This window comes from Aspergillus ibericus, assembly GCF_003184845.1.
Source record: "Aspergillus ibericus CBS 121593 unplaced genomic scaffold BO80scaffold_7, whole genome shotgun sequence".
Taxonomy (NCBI): domain Eukaryota; kingdom Fungi; phylum Ascomycota; class Eurotiomycetes; order Eurotiales; family Aspergillaceae; genus Aspergillus; species Aspergillus ibericus.
The window spans coordinates 417,081-441,689 of NW_020292105.1; the positions used below are offsets into that span (position 1 = coordinate 417,081).

Consider the following 24,609-nt stretch of genomic DNA (forward strand, 5'->3'; position numbering starts at 1 on the left):
ATAGAAGCAGTTGCCCGGGAGCATCTAGATCGACCAATGAGACTTTCCCAACCGCATGGTTTGTTTTCCACAGACCAATGGCATCAAACTGTGATCGCAATATTGGCTGTCGAGTCCGATTGATCAAGCATGCAGAGCTTCGCGCTGCAGGCCAGCAGGCACCGCAGCGCCAAGTGGCACTCGATCAGGATTCCTGATTAGGAAACGCTACGATCTCCAGTAATTTGGCATCACCACAGAGGGAGAAAAACAACCATGAACTTGGCCTGAACCCCACCTGGAGTTCTTAGTCCAAGAGGCAGATGGCGTAACGGTGTCTCGCTCCTTCTCGGAGATATTCGAAAGGCCATAATTTGCCGACGACATGATCACGACGGTGAGTGGAAAATTAGCCCATTTGGACAAACCCACCAGTGCGGAGTCAGGGTGGATGGTTGGGGACTCGGTGTGATAACTGCGCAGGGTGCATGCCAGGCACGCTGAGCGCGCAGAAGGCGCCTGACTCGCCCGAGGGGTTAATTTTGTCCATGCGATGATCTGCATCGGGGAAGCACATTAATCTGGGCAGCAGGCATCTCGCTCGAGTTCCTGCGCCTGAATGTCCCGTACATATGTCTATTGTCCAGCGGCATGCATTGCGCGCAACGAAGCAACGAACAGGGGGTATGCATAGAAATGGCTATTATTTGGCATGCCGCTGAATAGTTGAGCGATGGAGGGGTACAAACATTGCCGGGACGACTCGAGCGACTGCAACGAGGGTGGCACGCCGCCATCCTTGGGGAGGTACAGGTCACAAAAGCCGGCGCTAAGGTGATGTTCATGTCAGGGCGCTGATTCGCTGGGAAGACTGTGATGGCCGGGGAAAGGACGCTAATTACGAGCGTGCAGCTGCAGGAATGTGATAAGGAACGGTAGGCGCATCGTGATAACCATGTTAGCCCGGGAGTTGTGACTGTGACTCGCTTCCGGCATCTGCCCACCCGGTCTGTGCTGACCGACTTTGTCAGGTGGCGGGAGGGGTCGGCGCTAAAGTGTACATGTGCACGGTGAGGTACTGTGCCAGAGGGGTCGATGAGATTCTTCCGGCTGGCATTATTCTGGGACGGACTGGGTACGGGAAGCTCCTCTGCTACCTACGGACAATGCTGCTGAGTTCCCTGGATACATTGGGCGGGACGCAAAGCGGTACCACACGTTTGTTGCCGACGGTGACAGGAAGTGTGACTTGAGGGAAGTGGTTGCAGAAACCCGCCAAAGTTAAAATGGGGTCCCCAGTTGCGATGCCTCCCCACCCGAAAAGTAGTCGTCCCGCTGTCAGATCTCCGCGAGGATGACGGATCATGGGATGGCACGGGGCCGAGTCATGGCCAGTATCTCCGGCCGCGGCCTAATTATGGCAGGTCCAGAGGAAGGAAGGGGAGTGGCCGATAAGAATAACCCTTAGCGCTGAGGACAGTGGTGGGCGGTTAACTGGGATTAATTAAGAATGGGAAAAAAAAAATAATAATGGAATGGCAGGGTCTGGTCACGTCTTGGCGGAAAGTTTGCTCCGGTCGCACGGGCACAACTGGGCCGACCCACCACCGCACGGTTGGCTGCGGGCTTCCCGCTCTGCACGCAACCAGCCTAAGCTGGTCCGCACCGACCAATCCCCACCGGGAAAAGGAAGCTTGGCTCACCACGCTAAGTTGGGACGCCGCCATAGTCTGGACGCTACTGTAGGTGCTGGCCTGGATGGCAGTTGATGACCCCCCGCAATGCGTGCCCTCGACGAGCTCACCACCACTCAACTGCCGCCCGCTTTCCTGATTGGCCCTGGCTGGACAAGACCCTTGTTCGCAGGACAGGGTGGGCTTCCCACGTCCTCGAGCAGGCTCTGCGAGCACGCAGGAGCCGGTTGGGTTGGCAATGTGCCTGGCATTGCGCTCCCCCGCGCCATCAACGGCTGTACGTACGAGTCCTCATCCTCACTCTCCTGTACTTGCATTTTCCCAATCGGGTCAAGTCGTCTCCCAACACGACGTCCGCCTGGAAAGAATACTTCATTCGTGCGGACCAGAAATTTGCCATTGGCTGGCGGGGTTACGTGGTTATCACCGGAGGGTTGCGCTGCGGGGACCATCCCTCTGTCACCATTGTTTCCCCAACCACGAGCAAGGCCTTTGCATTGCAGCAGCCCAGGAACGCCGTAGTACCCGGGGAGCATCGGGTTACCATGGTGGGAAGACGATCGTTGTACAGATGATCCCGGGAGAGATATCGCGAGCGCACAAAAAAAAAAAAGAAACAGAGAGGCCGACTTAGCGTTCCACCGACTTCCCCCGAGCAAGATTGTCCTTTGGGCAGACCATTGCGATGGCCTCCAGGCCAATCAATGCCCCAGCCGCACGGTGCTGGTCCCTGGAGCCATCCAATCAGTGGCCCGGATGGGGTGCATACGCGCCAGGTTGAAGAGCGCAAGGCGCTCGTCAAAGTCCAAAATTAGCCCGGGGGACTAGCGGTTCCTTGCCCGTGCAGGATGAGGATGAGGGCCCATCAATCCAATCCAGAGGGTCCCTGGTGGAGCCCAGCAGGGATCTGGTGGTTGCTGGATTGCGATCCTCAGTCTCCTCCCACCACCACAATTTCCCCGATCCTGCTGCACTCGCGCTCGGCTGTCGGCCAGCTTTTAAAATAGAAACATCGTGACCGGCCTGTCAGAGCTCAACGCACGTTTTAAAGCTTCTGCCATTCCCGCTGCCATGCTTCCCTCTCGATCACTGTCACCAAGCGTCGTCCCCAGCCCGCCTCATCTCTGCCACCGCGCCTTTCGTTCTCTTCTTATACTTAATTAGATAGCCAAGGCTGCCGGTTCAGCTTTGCCGCCCTTAATACTCCCGATTCCCATCCGTCCGCTTGCCAAGCGACTGCGTTCTGTCCTTTCGACTGCCTTATCCAGCATAGCCTGCGGCGTTTCGATTTCTTTACCATCACGATACCCCACACCGATTTCAATATGCCTGCCGCATCCAAGAGAAAGACGCCCCCCGTCAAGATCTCGCCCGTCAACGCCGATGACTGCTCCCAGTCGCCGTCGGGCAGTGAGGGTACCTCGACGGGAGGTGCAGACAAGACCCCGGCCAAGTTGCACAAGCGGTCTCGCTCTGGTATGTATCCCCGACCTGGCACCGGACTGGGATCTGGACCTAACCGAGGCATCACTCCTTGCACAGGCTGCTTTACATGTCGTCTGCGTCGAAAGAAGTGCGATGAGAAGCATCCCTCCTGCGGCGCCTGCGTCAACCTGAGTGTCAAATGCGAATATAAACGCCCGATCTGGTGGGGCAACGCCGATCAGAGGAGAATTCAAAAGGAACGCATTAAGAACAAGATCAAACAGACCAAGATGAATGAGCGCAATGGAGCCCTGACTGGTAGGTGGTGACTGCGTGGGAGATTGAGGTTCACTTGCTGACGGCTCATGCGCTCACTCAGATCCCGCCGCTCGCACTCGCAACATGACGGCGACCTCGCCGACCTCCCCCGAATACGAGTTCGGTCGCCCTGTCTTCCCTGAGCAGTACGATATCTTCGCCTCACATCTTCCCACTCCGGCCTTGAATCAACCCATCTATGCGCCGACGCACCCGTACGAGATCGATGTGAAGACTGAGCGACACACCTTCGTCAACGATGTCCCCTTGCGCCACGACTCGTGCAGCTCGACCTTCAGCACCTTTGCGCCTCCGCAGTTGAATGCTCCGTTGCCGACCTTCCCCAGCGAGGATTGGTTTCACGATGAGTACTTTGCCGGCGTCCCCGCCCTGCCCGGAATCGACCCCGCCCTGTGCGAGCAGAGTATCGGCCAGACGTATGCCTTGCTGCAATCCAACATTCCCGTCAGCGAGCATGACCGGCCCCTCCTCGACCACTTTATTCACAATGTCCTGCGGATCATCTTTCCCGTCGTGGAGGCACACCAGCGCGGACACATCCGAGCCCAGGCCATTCTGCAAGCCCTGGAAACGAACAAGTGCTACCTCCACTGCTGCCTCAGCGTGGCTGCAATCCACCTCAAGACCACGGAAGGAATCGTGGGCGAACAGATCGACCATGATATCATGCGCAATCGTTTCGAGGCGGTTTCCCAGTTATGCCTGGCCCTGGGCGAAGACACCAACCACGAGGAGATCCTGGACGCGACTCTTGCCATGATCTTCTTCCACTGCTCCGTGGGGCCTGCAGATGACTACCTGCCGGATATTCCGTGGTTCGAGCACTTCCAGGCGGCCTCCAACCTGGTGCATCGGCTCGGTCTTCCCACGGCCATTCCCGCCTGTGGGAACCCGTACATGCTCCCCCCATTTACCATGACTCTGGCCTCGTGGATTGACATTCTAGGATCGACCATGCACGGCAAGACCCCCGAGTTCGCACACACCTACCGCGCCAAGCATCTGAGCGGCTCATCCCTGGGGCTCCGCGAGCTGATGGGCTGCGACGATCGCATTATGTACCTGATTTCCGAGATCACGTGTCTGGACGCGCTGAAGAGAGACGCCCGAATCGATGAGATGGGGGTCTGCTCTCATGTGTCGGCTCTGGGACAACAATTGGAGTTTACCGAACCGGTGAATCAGACGCTCGAAAGCCCTCTCCTGCCGAACGGCGCCTTTTCCCCGGAGCTTCTGACCAAGAATATCACCGCTGCTTTCCGCATCGCAGCAAGAATCTACCTGTGCAGCCTGGTCCCCGGATTCGACCGAAACCAACCGAGCACGGTGAACCTGGTGGCCGCGGTCGTCAATGTTCTCCAATACATTCCGTCCGGCCCCGAAGGCTTCGATCGGTCGCTTGTGTGGCCTCTCCTGATCGCGGGTTCGTTCTCCGCACCACAGAGCCATTTCCGGACCGTTCTCGCCGATCGCGCTGCTGCTCTCGGAGAGCATGCCGAGCTGGGTAGTTTTGGCCGCATGTACCGAGTCCTGAAGGAGGTATGGCGAGTGTCGGACGAGCCTATCGAGCCCGTGCCCACCCCGGAAGAGCGTCCATCGTCGTCCGCATCCTCTGACGGCCCCGTCAAGCGGGAGGAGTCTGAGTCGCCCAAGGAAAGCGTCGAGCCATGGAGTGCGAAAGAGATCAAGAAGCCATTCCTTCACTGGCGGGAAATTATGCAGCAAAACGGCTGGGACTATCTTCTTCTGTGATTTCTTACAACCTTTTTCTATGAGATTGTATCTCATAACACTAATATCCCTTGAAGGGACCAATCGTCCAAGCCGGCTTGGCATCATGCACCAACCTGGAGATACGGGATCTGGTCCAAGGGGCGACAATCGAACAGCAGCACACTGAGTTCTGTCGAGACCTTGCATAGGCTCTCTGCGTGCATCTGTTACTTTTCCGGCAAAAGTTCGAGATCCCCACATTAATGGGTTGAACCACGATTTCCATCTTCGTTTTATTCATTCTCTATACCCTGCTGTCTCGTTTACTGCAGGCCGGAAACGATGACATGCCATGTCTTCTCATGAGGTGAGCGGGGATCCCGCGAGGCGCACAGTCATATCCCATACCCCTGGTCCGGCGTGTCGGCGTTGGCGTTGTTTGTTTCTACCGTCAGAAAGTGCGAAACCTATATCATGTTGATGTGCTATGTTGGATGACTTATTGACTGCATGTTCCTGCTTCTGCGTTGGTTTGGTTCTTGTCTAGCATATGTTTTGCGAAAAGAAAATGACACTCGTTAACCCAGATTTTGGTTGCTTAGTAGGTCTAGTGTGTAGTGTAGTAGAAACGTATGAAATGATGGTTGACATTCACGAATCTCGAGCCAACAGTCATAGAGTATTCACCACATCAATGATAAGCAACATACGCTACTTGCCTTAACCTGCTATCCCCACCTCTTCCTATTTCATTGAGCTCGTTGAATACTGTGTGAGATCTCGAGTAATCCTTCTGACATGGTTAACCTTTGATAATCCTTGTCTGTTGTATTGGACCCTCTGTCAATATGCTAGTCACTTCGGTTTCTCACACCCATTCATTATCTTGCTTCTAGATAAAGTGTTCAATTCATCATCCTCTAGCCACGGCCCGTTCCATTTCGCTATTATCATCCATCTTGGTTCCAGGACGGACATAGTAATGTATATGCTCCATATGCTCAGGAAGCAGAACACGATTTCCTAATTATTGTCAATACTGACTTGGGCGCCTTGAAACATGGTTTGATAATCCATCAGGTGTCGAAGTTACTTGGGCCTCAAGCAGAATTTCCCCTGTTTGTTCCAGAGACGCAACTCATATGGTACGTGAAGTGCATATCCGGGTCTAGTTCTCTCCTCCCATGATCTTGTTGGGAGAGAGAGAGGGGTTACCGGATTGATTGATGATCTATTACTGTCTTTACTTGAGCAAATCTCTTTCCATTTTCGTGGGTACTGACAGGACGCTAGAGGGCATTGTTGATCGTTGATTGTTTGGCTTCGGTTGTGGTTGATGTTGATACCAATCCCGATCTTGATCTTCTCGCTAGAGTCCCAAGCCAGCCTTCGTAGATCCTTTCCCCATCACTGCAGAAGGAAACCTCTAGTATTGAGCCGGCATGGTTTGTATCATGATGATGAATTTTCGACGTCTGGGTTGTTTCCGTCGGGAACTGATCTTTGCGTCTGGCGAGGGGCTCTCCTTGACCTCCCAGGGAATGTGAGATGATCCACCATTTGTGATGAGAGTCGTGAGCTCTCTCTAGCAGTGCCGGTACCGTTACTGATGATCTCTAGCTTGAGGTTAATTTATGCAAAGCGCGAGAGCAGAAACACGGTGGGTTGGACATGGATATGGGTATGGAGACGCGCGATGTAAAGACCATAGGTCCGTCTGTTGGTTCTTGTGAGTTATGGTGATTGACGTGTGGGTGTGTGTGTATGATCAGGAGAGGATACATACCGAATTTTGTCACGGATAGAGCTGTAGAGGGATGGATCGTGCTTCAGTGCATTGAGTAGTTGTGTGTATTGATCGGGGGTGAATGGAAGGATTTGTAGGCGTATTGTGGTCCCGGTGAAAAGAGCATCCTGGAGGTCCTTGGGAGTCGCTGCAACTTTCTCGAAAAAGGAAGAATGAGCTGAGCGCTGGATGCAGAGGGGTTGTTAATGGAAGCCGGTCAATATAGAGGTTTGGGAGTACCTTTATCTGTGATGTGATCGTAGAATTTGGAAGCCAAACAGGTTGTTTAATCGTGACAGTGTTACCACTCAGTGAAAGCATCACTTTTCTATGACACAAGACGGTTCTGGATTGTTGACAGGAACATGAAATAATTAAGGCGCCTGCTAGAATTAAGAATCGTATTTGGACTTTGTGTACGATCACTGGCGAGAATCTGGCCAGATTCAGGCATGAATTTCCTGGTGATGGACTCGCGGCTGGAAGATCTGCTAAGATAAGACATTGTAATAAGCCAAAGTCGGAGGTTACTCGGGAGATAGGGAACATCTGGGTATGTGTCGTAGTTTCTTCTATCGGTTCATATTCTTGGAATAGCATCCATAAGGCTTTCGGCCTCAAACCATCAACAAGAAGACCGGGGACCACCATGCCTCAGACTTGGTAAGATTCAAGGCTTCCTCCGGGGCCATCAACAATGTGACTCAGAATCTCCCACATGTGATGTCTATGTTGGAGGTTCGATCTCATGGTGTGTGTTGGTTGTTGGGTTGCTTGAGTCAGGCTGGTTGTAGTGGGTGCTATGTTGGGGTAATGAATGACACTGAGCTCATCCAGTCTGCCGTTTCTGAGCCAGAGTGTGATGGACTCAAGGACAGTTGCAGCTTCAGTCACGCTGTTAGTGACAGGAGAGTCTGCAACCCCGCCTGGTGAATGTAGCCAGGTGAGGGGAAGATCCAACATGAACCACGTCCAGTAGGTCACCAACAACTATTCCTGATCCAGACCTACAAGACATGGTATAAGCGCCGTGAATGATAGCTACAGTGACGCCAGAAAATACCACCATCACCTCATGCCATATTGACATCCAACAAGGCATTGTGGTCCATGGTCCGAATGCAGCAGACGCCCGTGGCGTAACCGAAGACTGTGATGGGACGCCTTTGTGCTTTGATCCCGAGCACAGCGCTACTTTCCATGATACATGTTGGCCAGAGCTGGCGCTATCAGTTGTGATTCTGGCAACTAGACGGACTAACACAGAACTTGCAGCTCAACTGTCCCACGAGACCGATTCAGACGGTCATCCAACACGTCCATCCGATGGCCAACAAAATACCCCGTAGTGTTAACTGCTCCTCGGCAACTAGCATCCAGAATCCCCGCCGTGATGCACTAGCATTGGATGAGGGGTTTCCTCGCAGCCATGTGCATCTTTCCCGCACAGCCAACCGAATCGTATGGCGAGCTCAGTCTGCAAGTGCTAGTGTGACATGGCCGCAGGAACGCCAAGTATGGTAGCATCAACAAACGACCCGACGCCAAAGACGAGATCAAACCCCGCGCGTGCAATCCGCTATCCATAGCAACGAGGTCTGGCATGGGCCCAACCGGATTCATACCCGTTGATTCGTAGACGGAAGAGCATCGAGACGCCAACATGACTTGCAGCCGCCGGATAGATTACGGTGCAGCAAAATAAGGTAGAAAAACAAGCAGCATCGGCGGGTGGCCAGCTGCCAGACTAGTGACAATGGAATTGAAGGATCCAACGAGCAGCGCCAACCATAGCCCGGAATGGGGTGCTGCGTCGCGATGGCTTGTGCAGAACTTGGGGTCCCGATGGCGAGCCGCCCTTTGCCGGAACGGTGGGCGTGCGCGTTAACGATGGGCGAACCAGGAGGGGCCAACGCATCTCAACCGGAGATGTTGACGAGGAGGCGTGATGGATTTCAGCGCGTCCCGAGCGATAAGGCATCTTGTATCTGCAGGATGCATTGCGGTTGGAACATTGACAGGATAGGAAGTCTTTGACTCAGAAGCCATGCATGACAATTCCTGGAGGATTTCGCGCCTGTTGGATTGCTGGAATTCTCCGCAGGTGGTGTAAGTTGACGAGCATATCTCCAAGGCCAGGTATAAGAAGGGGAGAGAACGGTCATCTTCCATCAGACAGCACTCGTCTTCCCTCTACTCATCCTCCAGGCAACCAAGAATGGAAGCACTTTGCACCGGATCTCTGACTCCTGACTCCTGACACTCGATACTCCACCCCTTCTGCACTGCGGTGGCATCTTGGCCCGAGATCGCCACAGGAAGTGGCTTTTGGAGAGCGCCAGAATTGCCGCCGAGCGTTTCGGAGCTGAGCCTGCCCTTGGCCCCTCTGGGCCTAGCCGTCACACCGTATCCTTACCGTGTCGAACCTCAATACCCGTACGGTACGGTTTCACCGGCAGCCTTTCGTCGGCGTCAACTCGAGATAAATAATAATCGTCCTCCTCTCCCTCTTCACTTTCTCTCCTTTTCTTTGCTCCGGTACATCAGCATCATAAGGGTTCTCTTTCCTTGAGCCCGAGTCTCCCTTTACCCTCATCTGGTCGCCTACACCTCTCCTTAATCGCGGTGCCTTGCTGCCTCGGCTGCGTCCAGACTATACTCCATACCTGCTTCTACTGCCACGCACAACGTGATCAGGTCAGGCGCGACCTCGTGGTCCAACTTGTCATCTGCTGTGGACGTGTCTTGTGTATTGATTTATCCTCCTGTGTGGTCTGATCTTCTCCATCCATCCGCAATCACCAAAATGCCTGCAAAGCCAATTCTCCATCCGTTGCGGACGCCCAAGAACATGACGTTCCCCTCGGAACTACATGAAGACAACGGGGTCCGACTGGGTGCTCCAAACCGACAAGATGAGAGCCTCTCAACACCCATCACCCCTCCTGCAGCATACACCGAGTTCCTCAAAGCCTTCACGCCCGTCTTCACCCCGGACGGCAATGGCGGCACCGTCACCCGCTTCGTCTGGGACAAGACGAACCGCACGCCCACATCCCAACCGGCCAGCGCAGTCAGTGGCTCATTCAGCTTCCCTGACCAGACCAGACCCGCAACTGCAACCCTACCCCCGCCATCCCCTTATGGCAGTCTTCCAGCCCGAAGAGATATGATGAACCTGCGGCGGTTGCGCATTCCCCCAGCGATGAGATACTCGCCCACGCTGGACACACCCCGCAGTGCTACACCAATCCTCTCGCCTTATTCGTACTCCTATTCCCCAGCCGACTGGAAGCTGCGCTACTGGGACGGTCCGCGAAGTGCGACTGTGGGACGAGTCAGTGTGCGTCATGTCGTCACTCACACGGTGACGTACAAGCGGACGCAACTGGAAGATCCGCCCAAGGGAAAGCGAAGAAAGCACAGTGATGACAAGGAGGAAGCTTCGGAATGACAGGTTATGATTGATTGTCTTAGGTTACTAGCGCAGGTCCGGCGTTAGGAGTTTGGTAGCGATTGATTTGGATTCATTGGTTGGTAGGCAGCGCAATTTATTATTTTTCTTCATACGGAGTACCGTGGATTATAACAGTAGTGGTAGACTCGCCCTGCAGTAGAGTAGACACAGTCTGGACCTCAAGCTCGAGCCTACCTAACTACCAACATACCTCGTATCTCCCCACTATCAATAACCCAGGACTACGACTAGGGACTACTGTCTCTACCTTCGACTTCTAGTCCCTTCTAGAGCCACCCTTCACATGATCAGCATCAGAGTCATAACAGGGTCCATCTTATCCCAGCCCGACCCCTCCAGGAATCCAATCCATCGAACACGTCACACCCACCCCTCATTTCAATCAATCAATCCAAACCCACAGGGCCCGGGCACAGACAAAGACGCGGCTCTAACCAGTCCAATCCCTAATGCGGACCCCTCACTGCTGTCCACACTCGAATTCCTTACCATCCACTCAGTTCTAGATTGAACTTACGAAATAACCCCAATTCCCACTCAATCATATATACTCAAACCTACCACATGCTCCCTCATTAAGAACAATCTCTAACTTCCCCATAACCCCCAAAATAAACGACCAAAAACCTCATCTACCTAACCCAACTAACTAACCACCACCCCCCTCCCCCCCCCTCCCCCTCCCCACCAAAACCCCCAAGAACCAGAAAGAAAACAGCGAAAGAAGAGCTACTGCACCTTAACTGCGCCGCATTGACTTTCCGGGTGATTTCTGTCCGGGCGTGTTGGTCACTGCCTACTGGTTACGATCCGTACCCGGGGAATTGGTAACCGACACGATTGGGTGTTGGGGGTTCCGAGCCGGGAGGATAGGCTTTGGCTAGGAGCGAGCCCAGGTGGGCTGGGCTGGGCTGGTTGGGTTGGGTTTAAGCGGTAGGAGGAAGTGCGTTGGGTTGTGGATAAGCGCGGTGAGGTGGATTGGTTCCAATAGATGATTGATTGAGGGGTTCTTGTGGAAGGGTTGGTTTGGTTGTTGGCTTGGGTGGTATTTTGGGTTCTCTTGGGTGATGGTTGACGGGGGATGGAGGGGAGGGGAGGGGGAGTGTTCAGATAGTAAAGGACAGTAAAGTATGGAATCAATCAAATAGATCCAACATATTAAATAAAACATGTATACTACAGTATAGTCAAAACTAATAGTCACGAAGTACCAGTATATTCCTGAATAACTATGGTTGTAAAACTCCGTGATGTAAATCATACATACAAGACTCTTAAAATAAATTACCAACCATACCAAACATACCATACCCCCCCATACCTCACCCCCCATCCATCCCGGCGGTAACCCTACCCTCCCCATTGGAAGCACCCACCAGCACCACCAGCAGCACCACTAGTAACCCCCTCAGAACCATCCAACCTACCTACCAGCGTGAATCCTATTTTTGCTTTCGCTTACAGGGGATGTGAAATCCCCCCCAGCTGTGATCTAACACGGGGCCATCGGGCATCATGATTGGTGCACAAGGCGCGCTCTTTGTTTCATCTTTGTGCTGAAGAATGCGGGAGCGCTGGTGGGGGGAGGGTTGATTGGTTGGGGAGTGTGATTGAGGTGCTACTTACGGAGTACTAGTGGTAGAGTGGGGGGGAAGGGAAGGGGAGGGGGTTCGATTGTTTCTAGATTCGTGCTACTGGATATTGCTTGCCTAGTAGGGATGGTGTAGGGTAGGGGGAAAGGGTAGGAGGGGAGGGAGTGGTGGTGTTGGATTGGTTGGTTGTGTTGGTTGTGTTGTAGACTGGAGCTGAATATGGTGTATTCCGTACCAAGTGAAGTATTGATGGTGGCAATAGGATAGGTATCACTCTCAGCCTCATGTCCTTGACCAGCTGCACAGACATAGATACGCAGCTGGACACAGAGGGCAGACAGACAGAGGAAGAGCACGGAGTAGAGAGAAACAGGCAGAGAGAGGCAGAGTGTCTGCTTCTCCCCTCATCCTGATTCCACAACCCCGCGATCAGCCAATCAGCGGGGCCGCGGGCGGGATCCAGGGCCAGGGAACATCGTGGCAGCTGCAGTTAAGCGCCGGCACTAGACCCCTTCGGGCCGACTGTGGGTCCCGCGACGGGTTCCCCTCTTCCTGTGTCGGGAGATGGGCGGTGATTGGACCGTTGCGGAGAGGGTTGTGTGGGGGATGGATGACGTGTGGATGGATGGTGCCAATGCCGGTTCGCTGGTTATTTTTGGATAGATTGCTAGACAGGGTTATTGGCCAGGATGTTGCGCTTGCTTGCTTGTGAAGGTGTGTAGAGTGTACTCCGTACACAACACCCAAGATCCGTAGGCAAATGATAGGCGACATAGTACTCCGTAAGCTGGTTCTCATTCTCGGCTTACAATCCTCCGCTAATGCACCCGGTCGTTCTCATCACATCTTTGCCGCCGTGATCTCAGCCGCCCGGATCATCGCGCGCCAACCCATCCTGAATCCTTCTACCAACCTTCCCAAGCAACCATACCGGCACTACGTCGCTAGCTTGCTTTGGGATGGTTTAGGCCCGGAAGTGACCACCTGCCCTCGGTCATGCAGTGGCCAGCCAATCCCCGCGCGGTTGAACCCTTCCTCCGGGCCTACGGGGACCGGCGCTGAATTCGGGACCGCTGGTAGGTCAGCAGGAGACTATCAGGCGCTGAGGACGGCACTGGACGGGATTCAGCCGGTTGTCTGCAGGCTTTTCTATTTTCATCACAAGCCAGGAAGTTATTTCTGGCAACTCCAGGGTCTGTGGGGGCTTGCTGTGATTGGCGGTGGGTCGGTGCTATGTACTGCTATTCTGGGAGGGATATTTTTGGTAACGAGCAGCGCGTTGGATGCGTTGATGCATCGATGCATCGCGAGATGGATATATGTATGTGATGCGCTGGATTCATTGTTGAAGGGATCGCGTTTTGAATGTTGTTCTTTTGAGATATTTTCACATCGAGCGTACCTAAACTTGGGAGTCCTCTGGGATATACTCGTGCCCCTCAGTGTCCCTCGAGTCGTTCCTGCAAGGCTTGATTTGACTGGCCGAGCATATCTTCCCCTCCATGTATCTTCTCCGCACTCTGCAGACATTAGCAGTGTACGTTGCCCGCGCCCATCGGTCAATCAGATACTGATTCTCACACAGTATTTCGTCACCCAGACTGGCCATCTACCTCGACTGCATCATCACACAGATCCACGGTATGCCGCCATGAGCGTGACGAGGATGCATGGTGCCCGCCCAAGCAATGCCTCTCAGCCAATGAAAGTTCCACGTCGGCCACCGGCCGTGATATCAGCGCCTGGACAAATATAGCACAACCCGGTGGCTGTCAGTCTTATACAACCTTAAGCGCATCCCCTGCATGACGATGGTCTTCATCACCGGCGGGTCACGACGACTCCTGTCCAAGGAATGTTGCTCGGCCCCGCGTATTGTCGTGAAGGGTATGATACTGTTTGGTACGAGGGTTGATGATCGCCCGAGAGGAGCCAACGTTGGGGGGAGGGGAGGCCGTGGTCTCACTCGGGGCGTTTAATAGGCACTGTGCCACCGGTAGGCGGCAACGGGGGACTCCCTGGGCTGCATGTCCACATGTTTGGTGGTCCGGCCTGTGATCCTTTGTTCCGGGTTGACATCATTGCGGGATCAACAATGAGCTCCGGAGGTTGAGCCGTTCGTATCCTTTGTGGATGCATCGGTCTAGACGGCCGCTGGATAGACTGCAGCCTACAGTCTACAGCCGACTCAATGAACAGGTCTCAGATGATGGATTCTTTCAAGGTGTCAAAGACTCAAGCCGGCTGAAGACGCCCGATGCGGTGTGATGCCAAGCGAGCTATAAATAGAACGCGGCGAGCAGCCCCTCAACTTTCCCTCGTTTCTCGCCTCCTCTTCGCCTTCGGTGAGGCCTCCAGTCTCGGAGGATCCATCGCAGCATTCCAGCCATCTGACTGCCCGTCCTAAATCGCAAAGATAACGCTCCGCGCAGCAGAGATTGCCTGATGCGGTGGCCCCTCTCCTCCGCCGCCATCCCGTGATCTGCGTGCGCTCCGGCTCCCAACCGTCTGCCAATCCCCCATGCATCCTCGGCCATCTTATCAGCTAGTGTCCTGCGCTACTTGCTCCTCCTCCTGACTTTGAGCCCTCTGTGATCTTCCTTGACCCTTCTGTCCGTGTGCGCCTCACCGCCGCCATGTCTCACTCGCTCCCAACGCCCTTTACCCCCAACAGCGACTTTGCTGCCCTCGACGCCCATCGCTTCCCTACCGGCACCATCTCCATCACCGCACTCGCCCGCTTCGAGTTCGAGGCAGGGAAAGCCAACGATGGCACCAAGATATTGATGATCGAATGGGAGGATGACGATCTGGGACGCTCGTCAGGGGGCTCGTGGCACGTTGCCTGGGAAGGCAAAATGGCCGTGCTCCCGGCCGACGAGAAGACCAGCAACAACACTCGTCGAATGTACTTTTTGCTGCCACCCAATGTCACCATTCCGCCGACGGTCACTCTGTCCTACGAGGCTCCTCCCCACGCCCCCTCGACCGCGAAGAACCCCGACCCCATACAATTGAACCCGCTGCCGGCGATCTTTCCCCCCGAGTTAGGGGCCGACGGCCGCTCGGCAGGCAAGAAGGGCGTGCTACACACGATATGGGCGAAGAAGCGACTACAAGTGCTGGAGAAGGAGATCCACGACGAATGTCTGCATAATGCTGAGGGTATCGCGCTGCACATGGCTTTGCAGGAGAAGGAATGGATCGAGACAAACTTCGGGGTCTCGCTGTCCCCTGACGGAGCCCGGGTCGTGGGCCAGAGTCATCCGGATCCGCACTACCCTATGGGACCTGCGACGCCGGTATCGCCCAGCAGCGGAGGGAAGCTGGGGGAGAAGCTGCGGGGGTTGAAGCTGCAGACGGGCGAGCGGGAATTGTCCCCGAGTACGTACCTGCCGACCCCTTAATCGTCCACTTCCTCAAAAACTAATGTAAATGCAGCTACGGGACGCCATCTCCTCTCTCCCCAGTCCCCCGATGTCGCCGTCTCCTCGTTCAATTCCTTCCACACAATCCGTGCCACGCATCCCCCGGCACCCCCTGAGAGCGTGCGGACAGTGGTGCACTACCCACCCGAATCAGTGCAAGCACAACAGAACGTAGAACACCACACGGGGTTTGCATCGCTGGGGACCGTGGCGCGCACCGGCAATGGAGACGGGGAAGAACTGTTTGCCAAGGCACTGAGTCCGCGGACACCAGACCTCCCACGGAGCCCGTTTTCATTCAGCCTGCAGATGTAACGTGTATATGACGCATTCTTTTCACCATTGCATTGATTCAGCCTGATTCTGTTGATTAACTGATACCGTTGCTGTACATAGATCGTACATTCCTAGCATACCATCATGCCATTCTGTTTCTCTACCTAATCCTTTCTCCTCCCTCCGCACACCAAACAATATCCCACACCTCATACCCAACTTCCTCAATTCTTCTTCTTCTTCCCCCCCTCAACCTTCCCCCCCTCCTTCCCCTCCTTCTCCGCAGACTGCTCCCTCGCCCTAAAACTCTCCACCTCCTGCGCCTCCTTCCTCTCCGCATACCACTGCCCAGCCTGCAACACCAACACCCCCACCAAAACCAACGCCAAAATAGTATTACTCGCCGCCAAAACCTTCAAACTATCCTCCCTCCCCAGAATCTGCCCCTCTTCCACCCCCTCCACCCCCTCTCCCCCCTCAGGCAACAACTCATCCCCATACTTCCCCGCCGAAACGAGCCTCAACCCCTTCACAATATTCGCGATATACACCGTAATCCCACACATATAGAGGACGAGACTGGCGCCGTCGAAAAGCATATTGCTTTCGGAGGGTTTGTAAAGTTTAAGAATCAGGCCGAGAAGACCGAGGAAGATGACAATGTGGAGGATTCGGGGGATGAGGGGGGGCGAGGCGTGCAGGAAGCGGAGGTGCGTTTCGAAGTAGGTGAAGTATTCGGGGGTTGTGGGGGTCGTGGACCAGAGGATGGGGTAGTCGTAGGGGAAGAGGGAGAAGATGAGGCCGAGGAAGAAGGATGTTGCTGTTTCGGTCGAGGGTTAGTTTATGGTGAAAAGTGAAAGGGAGGGGATGGGGGTTCTGGGGTAGGGAGGAGATGTGATGTCGGGGGCTTGAGGGGAGGTTGTTGGTGGGCGAGGGGGATACTCACGGCAAACGATTAGAAAGGTCGCAAAGGACCCGTTGCGGAAGGCCATGGTGCTGGCGCGGTGGTCTGTACGACCTGAAGTTTGTGGTGGTTGGGAGGAGGATGACAGAATGAGAAAGGAAGAAGTGATGAGATACGAGTGAGATTGGCGGCTTGGCGCGACCGGCACGCTAGGCGGTATCGCTCGTCCTTCCGGGATGACAGCTACTATCTACGCAGCAAGGACGGATAGCAAGTAGTATCTTATCTCATTACCAATCATGCTTTGATCATGGCAGATCCATGTAATCTATTATTACTCCCAACGCCGCACATGCCATGCAGCACATACAAAATCAGCCAACGTATATGGTATCTCCCGCTATCCGCAATGCAAAAATCATTCCGCAAAACGCCTTTTACCGCTGATATCGCGGTAACGACTCGTCTCCTCGCGCCGCGCTGCCCACTAGCTGGTGGTCGCCCTCGTCGTCGGGGAACACCGGCGCCGTCGGCGCATCACTGGATGGACCCGCTTCATCTGGCGCACTCGCTTCCGTCATCAATCGCTGGCGCTCCAGCTCTTGTTTATCCTCCCCGGGCCCCTCACCAGCGAGCACCGTCTGTACCGATTCCGCAGAGACCACCGCCCGCGGAGTCCCGCTCGTCGACCCCACGTGGCGGTAGTCGTGGAGATCGTCCTCCGGTAGTACAGGCGCCGTCGGCATCGTCTCCGACGGCCCCGCCTCATCCGGCGGTCGACTGGGCAGCAGCGTTTGCTCCGCGCGCCGTAACCGACTCTTTTCATCGCCCGGCTCATCCGCCGGCGTCGACACCATCTCCCCTAGCGAGTGAAACTGCGGCTCGGCGCTGTACTCCTGACCCGCGTAGTCGGGCCAGTGCGACCCCTCCTGCGGGAACCCGTAGTCCTCCTGCGCATAGTCGCCCTCGCCATTGGGCGTTGCACCCTGCTCGGCAGACCACGCCTCCCCGTCGGGACCCGTCGGGCTTTGCACTGGCTGCAGGTCCACCGGTGTCGTCGTCGACGGCGTGCGCTCCACCGGCTTCACGCCGCGTCGCGAGTCCCGCGTCCCAATGACCACTTCGAACATCACCGCCACCACACCCTTTTCACGCCGAATCTGATCCGTGTCCAGGATGTTGCCTGCCCAGTTCGCCGTGATCACGCTGTTGTTGACGTCGGACGGGTTGAGCACCTGTCCGCTGGAGGAGAAATTGCCGCCTGAGGACACCATGTTGAACCGCGGCAGGAACCGATCGGGCGAATTCAGCTTGCCCCGCAGATCGACCACCACCTCGATATAATATCGGAAGTTGATCATGCTCCCGGGCGTGCGCGTGATGGTCGGAAAGGTGTCCTCGGGGATCCGGATCGACGTCTTCACGACGGCGGTCAGATTCGTCGGGTCCACCACCAGGGGGGCAAACGTCTGCGCCAGATCCTTGCGGAAGACCCCAGTGGTCCGGCTGCTACCCAGCGTCAACCCGCCCAGTCCGGTCCGCGAGCGCGGATAGTAGTCTTCATAGACCGGCTTCTTGCCGTCCGCGGATTTGCCCATGGGGATCGCCGGCTGGAGGTCAATCCGGCCCTGGCGATACAGCGTCACAATAATGCCATGCGCGCTGCGCACCTGTTTACAATGATTGATGGTGACGGTGATGGGTAAGGTATCTCCCGGAAGCACGCCCGCGCGCAACACCTCGGCCTTGACCGTGATGATTTTATCCGTCATGGAGGGGGTGATGCTCCGGGCTTCGCTGTTGCGCATCCCGGTGCTGGCAGAGGAGCTCGGGTCGCTGGGCACATGAAAGCTCTGGCTGCTGTTACTGAGCCGGCTGGACGAGCTGACATTACTGGGCGCCGGACTCAGAGGGGGCCGATGGTCGGACCCATGGCCCTGCACGGTCGGGTCGATGGAGAGGGTATCAGGCGCATCAGATCCGGCTGACTTGGCCTTGGCTTTGGATTTAGACCGTCGGGAGATCGGCTCGAGCGTGACGACGCGCGGCCGGGGCGGGGGGAACGGGGCGATATCGATGTTTTCCAGCACGTTGACGCGTCGTCGGCAGGTGGTGGTCGGGTTGATCGTCGTCGGCCGGGTTAGGGTGGATGTAAGCTGATATGATATCGTGCCTCTTTCGAACTGTCCAGCTGTCAGTAAATGCCAGGAGAACACCATTCCGCGGTACGCACATTGATGCTACTCGGTAGCGCATACGGGGGAAAGCCCATCTCGAAGCGGAATTTGTAGATTCCCTCCTTGAGCCGGCCTTCCCCGCAGAGGACGACCTCGTCCTCAAAGAGGGTGGACAACCCGTTTCCCAGATACTCAGGGCCGCGACGCCCGCGCCCCGGCCCCAAAAATCCCAAGTCCGGAGCCTGCTCGCCTGGAGGCACGGTATTCTTGAACACCTTGACAAAGCCATGTAAACAGACCACCAGATGTGTAATGCTAACGGGGCGGACGACGGTGAGGACGACGGTGCCGCTGATCACGTCACCGGGGAAGTAGGAGCGCCAGGGGTCGTCGGGTTCGATATAGTAGTCGGTGATGCCGCGATTACGTTGACCGAGCTGGGAGCGAAACTTGGCGAGGAGGGAGCTGCGATTCCGACCGAGCGGCGAGGAGGACTGAGGGGGGAGAGGGTTGACGGACATGACACACACGCGTCACCCAATCCATACAAAAGGAAGGAGGAATCGGGAGGAGACGACGACACGAGAGAGCGGATGACCCTGCGAAGGGCGGAATCAGGGGAGGGGCGGATCAGACAGGAGGGGGGAAAGGTGGAGGCAGGCTGGTCGGCTCAGCAGCGGCACTCCGAGCAATCAAGTGACAAAGTCGAGAGCGTTGCGTTCGAGGCGGAAGCAAGGGGGTGAGGAAACACAGTCCAGGCCCACCGAGGAAAGGGAGGAGATGAGAATGCGATCGAGACAGCTGGAAATTCTCCGTCCAGACACCATCGATCAATCCACCGATAGTCCGGCCAGATCGGGCCGTCGGGCGCGAAGGCAGCAGCGACGCTTTCTAGTCTCGCGGTCTCGCGGTCTCGGAAGACCTGCTCCAGCCCCAGTTCCAGCACGGACAGCACCGGGTTGATTGCCAAGCGCGTAGTGACTGCGGGGAGTTGTCGGGGAAGATGAGGTCTCTGTCTCTCTGGTCGGGGAGGATGCAGAGGATACAAGGGGAGGCGGGGATGAAGGAGAGAAGAGGAAGAAGAATATCAGGAGATCAAGAATAAAGATGACAGACCCGCATCATTTCTCAGCGGAATTCCAGCTCACAGCGTAAAGAATCGACTAGTAGAGCCCCTAACCAGGGTAAGAGGGAGGATGATGATGATATGAGGGGATGAAGGAATGAACAGGCCGGGCACGCGGAATGGAGAGAAAGGGAAGAAAAACCGTCGGTGGAATCAGGTAAAACCGAAAAGGGCAAGCAGGAAAGGCCGGGAGAAGAAAAAGGAACGGATAGAGGCGAGGGGAAGGGGAGGAGGAGGTCAGCACCGCAAGCCTGGGGGAGGTGGATGGAGGGATGCTGGATCGATCAACGGGCGAAGATAAGCCGCCGCGCGAGGAGAGAGCGACAGTCCAGTCAAGCTTCTCTTGGGCCGTTCGTGGCTCGGCAGTTTCCACTCCTTTCCACTGACTAAGTACTTCCATTCATTCGTGTTGCTTCCTCTACGGAGTATAATCCCACAACCTTTTCCAGTGCTTGTTACTCCCACGTCAGCCTGAACATTACACACAATTTAGTCGTCCCTATGAGAGTGTTACTACTATGTAATTAGTCCGACTAGTGGTGGTGATGCTGACGAAAATCTCCACGGCTGACGGCCCATCAAGTCCCTCTAGTAGTCATCCTCCAGGACCACCATAAAGTAACTAAACCACCAACCTCCACTTCCCACATCCCATCCACCATCCACCATCCACCGTCAGGCACAGACTCACTCCAGTTCTCGCAATCCCTCCCCCTCCACGTATTCTTCTCCATAACACTCCTGCTGCACCGCCCGAACCACTTCCCGATCCCCCCCGGCTAACTTGCCCACATACCCTTCTAAAATGTAGATGTTGTCCGTCCAGAGATGCGCCAGCCGCCGGGACTCATCCGTCTCCTCTGTAATCTGCGGCAAGCTTTTCCCCTCAGCCCTGGTCGACAACGCCAGCCATTCCCCCTGCAGCTGATGTGTCTCCCGCTCGAGCACAGCCTTCTTCTCCATCAATCTCCGGTGTTCCTCCTCCCCCTCTTCCTCTTCCTCTTGAACCCTGGTTCTCTTCCGCGCAAGCAATCGGGCCTCCGCGTCTTCACAGCTCGCGCGCAGCCGATCCACCTCGTTCTGGAGCCGACGCACTCGGGTCTCCCGCTCTTTCTTTTCCTCCCCTCCGAAACACCAATACCAGTTCCCACTGCCGATTTTTTCCACGCGCAGCCGGCCCTCGTCGGTCAGCTCCTGGATGAACTCCTTGACCTGCATGCCGTTGATGGAGGCCACCGAGGGCAGCATCTTCTCCAAATCCTTGAGGGTGTGGCAGGTCCCGGTGGACCGCAAATGGGAGACGATCAGTGCTTGTTTGGCGCTTTTGGAAAGTTTAGGCGGCTAGCTCGATTTCTGTTAGTTTGGGCCCTTGGGCTAGTAGATAGTTCACTTTGGCCCGCCTTGAGTGGGCAAATGGGCGGCCACCAGAGGCCTCCATTGGTTGCGGGGAAAAGACGGAGGCGTCGACGTACCATGGTGAGGCCAGTAGCCTTACCTACGTCTAGACCTTTGCGAGGGGTTGCTTGATGCGTCGCTGCTGTGCTGCTGCTGCTGCTGCTGCCGCAGCCGGAGGAAGTTCGGGGACGCCGGCGGCCAGTGAGTGTGACTGAAAGGACCAATGCTGAGCTCCTGGTCATGTGGCATCACGGCTCACTGACCTCGGCAAACCACTTGTCATCATCCTCTGGATGCCTGGTAGGGCTGCTGCTGCTTGCTACTGATAATCACGTTCATTCTGACAGGGACAATCGCTGCCATACATGCCTACATCCGTCGACTCCGGTATTCTGGTAAAGATTTACCCTCAATAGCCCCCGCTCGTCTCACCTGCACACGGGCCTCCAGGAGCGAGGGACTCGCTAGGAGTTAATCTTGGTCCCTGTAAGGCCTGCTGACCCTGCTGACCCTCTCTGGTCCGTCATATTTCATGGTCTTTCTCTAACGTGTCTTGCGCGTCGCGCTATAGATAACCTGGAGTATCCACTTCACTGTCGCACCACTACGGACATGTACGGAGTAGACGAGAACACGGAGGACGATCGCTCTGGGTTTTCCAAAGTGCAGGGGTGGGATACCAAACAAAGAAGTCCCAAAGAGGTCAATACGGGAACGCGCTGGTCCACCGGGCAATCCTATGGCCTGCATCAATGCAACGCCATATCACTACCATATCCTGACCGGAGACTGGACGGGGAATTCCCCGTAGTCTACTTGACCAGATGGACAGATCACGCGATGCTGTAGGGCCTCTACTGGATGTCGATCCTTGCGACCACCCGTTGGCACCCATACACTTCCGGTCTCGTGCCGTGTGCTCTACGGCGGGTCCATACAGGGACGAGTCCATTATGCCGCTTATGGAGTTAAGCAAAAGCTTGTGCCAGCGGATACCTCGACCACGAAGCTGTCACCAGTGCAGATGAAATAGGATCTAAGACCGGCCTCGATAAGGTTTTCTTTGACGGCTATAGCATATCGACTTAAGGATCTTGGCATCAGTATGAAACCGGCTGTTGTCTGCTTGTCGACGAAGCCGAACAGTACATTTTACTCCCTTTACCCGTCGGATCCATTGCTTCCGGGATTCCCCTCCCTTTATCCGGCTTCTCCGTGATCCCCTTCTGTCCAGCTGCAGATGCGGCTTGCGGCAGAGCAATAGCAGCCGCGGATTTTAGCCAGGAATCCAACTAAATCCGCGCATAAGAGACAAAAATAGGACCCTTCGATTGACTCTGTCTTGCCAGTATATCAATCGCCTCCAGATCGGATCAGATGTAACTGTATTATGGTCAAAATATATAACTGGAGGCATACCGAATCCATGTTACCCACAGGCGCACATGAATGTTATCTGGCCTTGCCTGTATCACCCCAGGAACTACCACCCGGCTGATTTGCAAAGTTTCAGGAGGCAAGCTTGTGTGTATGCTGACATGCATTATGAGACGGACGCTGACCGGCGTTCGGGTAGGCACTGGATCACCAAGCCAGGATCGTTACGGTTGATGCAGCACGTGGAGAAGTTAGACGCCAAGATCTGCACTGGTAACTCAGGAGAATTGTCACGCTTCCTCTATTAAGTGCATCGTATTCATTTGAGATTAGACTATCTGATACAGCGTGCATTCCGGAGCATCCAGTCCGGAACTCGAGGAATTCTGGGGATGGAGAATCAGGGATGATAGCACGACTGCGTGCATAAAGATGGACGGTTTGGTCCAATCAAGGTTCAACGGCATTCCAGAAGCACACAGCCAAGACCTTGGCCTGCGCCATCGGATGATGATAATCTCGGGCTAAGGTTACTGATGTGCAACATGCGCAGGGCACAGCTCGTGACTGAGAACAGGGCTGAGCTAAGGTGGAAATCCGTTACTAGCGATGACAGGCAATTGTCCTGGATGGACAACAAAGTCCAAATTGCAGCTGGTTACCACATCACCCTGCAGAGGCTCGGTGCATCGTCGGTCAAAATACGAAAGTTCTGATTCCCCGTACCCGAGCATGTAGTGAAGCAACCCTGACAGGACTCCCATTCAACATCATGCGTTCCAACCCTGTTTCACCTCCAGTCCAACAGAAAAGCATGGGATGGTATGCAGACACATAAAGACTGTAGTCCAACCCCGCATCGAGGCTAAAAGGCTAGAACTTGGGACGCAAGGATGCACCGTTTCATCACGCCACATGTGAAGGACCCTTGCTTGGCATGCCAACTACCATCCTTCGTCAGCTTCCGTGTCCATGTCCGTTGCGGAAGTCATCCGACGACCCAATTTGCGTTTTTTGGGCCGCCTCTTGACCACGCTCTCGAGATCATCGCCCGAGCTTGGCATGGTGCTACTCTGTCCGGTATTGGCTCGTTTCCGGCCCATCTTCCGGTGGACTCGGGGGACCAATGGATCCTCGTCGGTCAGAGCTTCCTCTCCCTCCACCAGGACCATATCCCCGGTCTCACCCAGCGACTCCTTGGCCATCTCCTCCATCAGGATGCCCATGGCTATCAAGGCCGTCTCGTCCATGCTCTGATAATCGTCCCGTCCTCGATCGATCGTCGCATGGTCATAGTAGTCAGCCGAGTAGGCATGGATCGCCTCGAGGAGGTCGGAGCTGGGAAGAGGGCGACTGGGCGGGAGAGACTCATGTGCAAAGTAAAAGTCATTCTCCTCGTATCGCGTCGGGGCGTTTTGTCGGCGGAAGAGCACCTCTTCCGGACGGACTGGACGGGTACTGGAGGATGCGGTAGCGCGGTATTTGGAAGGATACGGTGCCGATGGCAAAAAGCCATGGTAATTCACCCGCCCTAAAGACCATCAGACTGGGAGTACAGAGGCGAGTCAGATGGAACCCACCAGCGACGGCATCGTAGACCGTAGCCTGTCGTCTCTGTCGCCTGGCCGCGAGCTCATCTTGTCGGTCGGGAGCTTCGACAACGTCGGGCTGTGGAGGCTTGACGAAAGAATTCTGGCTCAATGCAAGGGATTTACCGTAGGACATAGTCCCGGATTTGCTAAGGCTGCCCGTGCGAAAGCATCAGGAAGCTGGTCGTTCCCAAGGGAGAGACGCCGGGAGTCTCCGCCGCGTGATAGCTCCGAATCATGAATGCCTTTTTGCGACCCCCGCAGATTTTCCCTCCCGCCCATCCCGGCTTAACCTTTCCCCGGGCGCGGTCTCTCCGTCCTGGCCAGGCGA

The 24,609-nt window shown here is 55.4% G+C and overlaps 11 protein-coding genes across 11 annotated transcripts; 5 read left to right on the forward strand and 6 right to left on the reverse strand.

The window, feature by feature from the left end:
• Positions 1 to 165: 165 nt before the first annotated feature.
• BO80DRAFT_256040 (uncharacterized protein) lies at positions 166 to 944 on the reverse strand. The gene is made up of 2 exons (XM_025714681.1): positions 555 to 944; positions 166 to 498 (listed from the first exon to the last, which is right to left on the reverse strand). Exons 1-2 carry the CDS (start codon positions 822 to 824, stop codon positions 208 to 210), a joined length of 561 nt encoding a protein of 186 aa, XP_025578428.1. The 5' UTR covers positions 825 to 944; the 3' UTR covers positions 166 to 207.
• A 1,895-nt stretch (positions 945 to 2,839) lies between these two features.
• On the forward strand, positions 2,840 to 5,209 carry BO80DRAFT_256088 (Zn(II)2Cys6 transcription factor). The gene is made up of 3 exons (XM_025714684.1): positions 2,840 to 3,149; positions 3,216 to 3,416; positions 3,478 to 5,209. The coding sequence occupies exons 1-3, from the start codon at positions 2,999 to 3,001 to the stop codon at positions 5,187 to 5,189; spliced, it is 2,064 nt and encodes a 687-aa protein (XP_025578429.1). The 5' UTR covers positions 2,840 to 2,998; the 3' UTR covers positions 5,190 to 5,209.
• A 1,533-nt stretch (positions 5,210 to 6,742) lies between these two features.
• Positions 6,743 to 7,778, reverse strand: BO80DRAFT_256065 (uncharacterized protein). The gene is made up of 3 exons (XM_025714683.1): positions 7,177 to 7,778; positions 6,937 to 7,121; positions 6,743 to 6,867 (listed from the first exon to the last, which is right to left on the reverse strand). The coding sequence occupies exons 1-3, from the start codon at positions 7,585 to 7,587 to the stop codon at positions 6,783 to 6,785; spliced, it is 681 nt and encodes a 226-aa protein (XP_025578430.1). The 5' UTR covers positions 7,588 to 7,778; the 3' UTR covers positions 6,743 to 6,782.
• A 1,647-nt stretch (positions 7,779 to 9,425) lies between these two features.
• Positions 9,426 to 10,440, forward strand: BO80DRAFT_256061 (uncharacterized protein). The gene has a single exon (XM_025714682.1). It carries the CDS (start codon positions 9,743 to 9,745, stop codon positions 10,388 to 10,390), a length of 648 nt encoding a protein of 215 aa, XP_025578431.1. The 5' UTR covers positions 9,426 to 9,742; the 3' UTR covers positions 10,391 to 10,440.
• Positions 10,441 to 10,615: 175 nt separating this feature from the next.
• Positions 10,616 to 11,051, forward strand: BO80DRAFT_256217 (uncharacterized protein). Its single transcript, XM_025714685.1, has one exon. The coding sequence runs from the start codon at positions 10,698 to 10,700 to the stop codon at positions 10,923 to 10,925; it is 228 nt and encodes a 75-aa protein (XP_025578432.1). The 5' UTR covers positions 10,616 to 10,697; the 3' UTR covers positions 10,926 to 11,051.
• Positions 11,052 to 12,541: 1,490 nt separating this feature from the next.
• Positions 12,542 to 13,997, forward strand: BO80DRAFT_256338 (uncharacterized protein). Its single transcript, XM_025714687.1, has one exon. It carries the CDS (start codon positions 12,767 to 12,769, stop codon positions 13,760 to 13,762), a length of 996 nt encoding a protein of 331 aa, XP_025578433.1. The 5' UTR covers positions 12,542 to 12,766; the 3' UTR covers positions 13,763 to 13,997.
• A 397-nt stretch (positions 13,998 to 14,394) lies between these two features.
• On the forward strand, positions 14,395 to 15,842 carry BO80DRAFT_256235 (uncharacterized protein). The gene is made up of 2 exons (XM_025714686.1): positions 14,395 to 15,390; positions 15,448 to 15,842. Exons 1-2 carry the CDS (start codon positions 14,643 to 14,645, stop codon positions 15,747 to 15,749), a joined length of 1,050 nt encoding a protein of 349 aa, XP_025578434.1. The 5' UTR covers positions 14,395 to 14,642; the 3' UTR covers positions 15,750 to 15,842.
• Positions 15,843 to 15,934: 92 nt separating this feature from the next.
• Positions 15,935 to 16,753, reverse strand: BO80DRAFT_400368 (putative secretory component protein shr3; the record flags this gene model as incomplete). Its single annotated transcript, XM_025717516.1, has 2 exons — positions 16,657 to 16,753; positions 15,935 to 16,530 (listed from the first exon to the last, which is right to left on the reverse strand). The coding sequence occupies exons 1-2, from the start codon at positions 16,700 to 16,702 to the stop codon at positions 15,935 to 15,937; spliced, it is 642 nt and encodes a 213-aa protein (XP_025578435.1). The 5' UTR covers positions 16,703 to 16,753.
• Positions 16,754 to 17,051: 298 nt separating this feature from the next.
• Positions 17,052 to 19,312, reverse strand: rim8 (pH response protein PalF; the record flags this gene model as incomplete). Its single annotated transcript, XM_025721964.1, has 2 exons — positions 17,052 to 18,797; positions 18,848 to 19,312. 2 exons carry the CDS (start codon positions 19,310 to 19,312, stop codon positions 17,052 to 17,054), a joined length of 2,211 nt encoding a protein of 736 aa, XP_025578436.1.
• A 985-nt stretch (positions 19,313 to 20,297) lies between these two features.
• On the reverse strand, positions 20,298 to 21,368 carry BO80DRAFT_422488 (putative GAJ protein). Its single transcript, XM_025718833.1, has one exon. It carries the CDS (start codon positions 21,163 to 21,165, stop codon positions 20,605 to 20,607), a length of 561 nt encoding a protein of 186 aa, XP_025578437.1. The 5' UTR covers positions 21,166 to 21,368; the 3' UTR covers positions 20,298 to 20,604.
• Positions 21,369 to 23,633: 2,265 nt separating this feature from the next.
• Positions 23,634 to 24,414, reverse strand: BO80DRAFT_348514 (uncharacterized protein; the record flags this gene model as incomplete). Its single annotated transcript, XM_025715461.1, has 2 exons — positions 23,634 to 24,220; positions 24,270 to 24,414. 2 exons carry the CDS (start codon positions 24,412 to 24,414, stop codon positions 23,634 to 23,636), a joined length of 732 nt encoding a protein of 243 aa, XP_025578438.1.
• Positions 24,415 to 24,609: the final 195 nt, after the last annotated feature.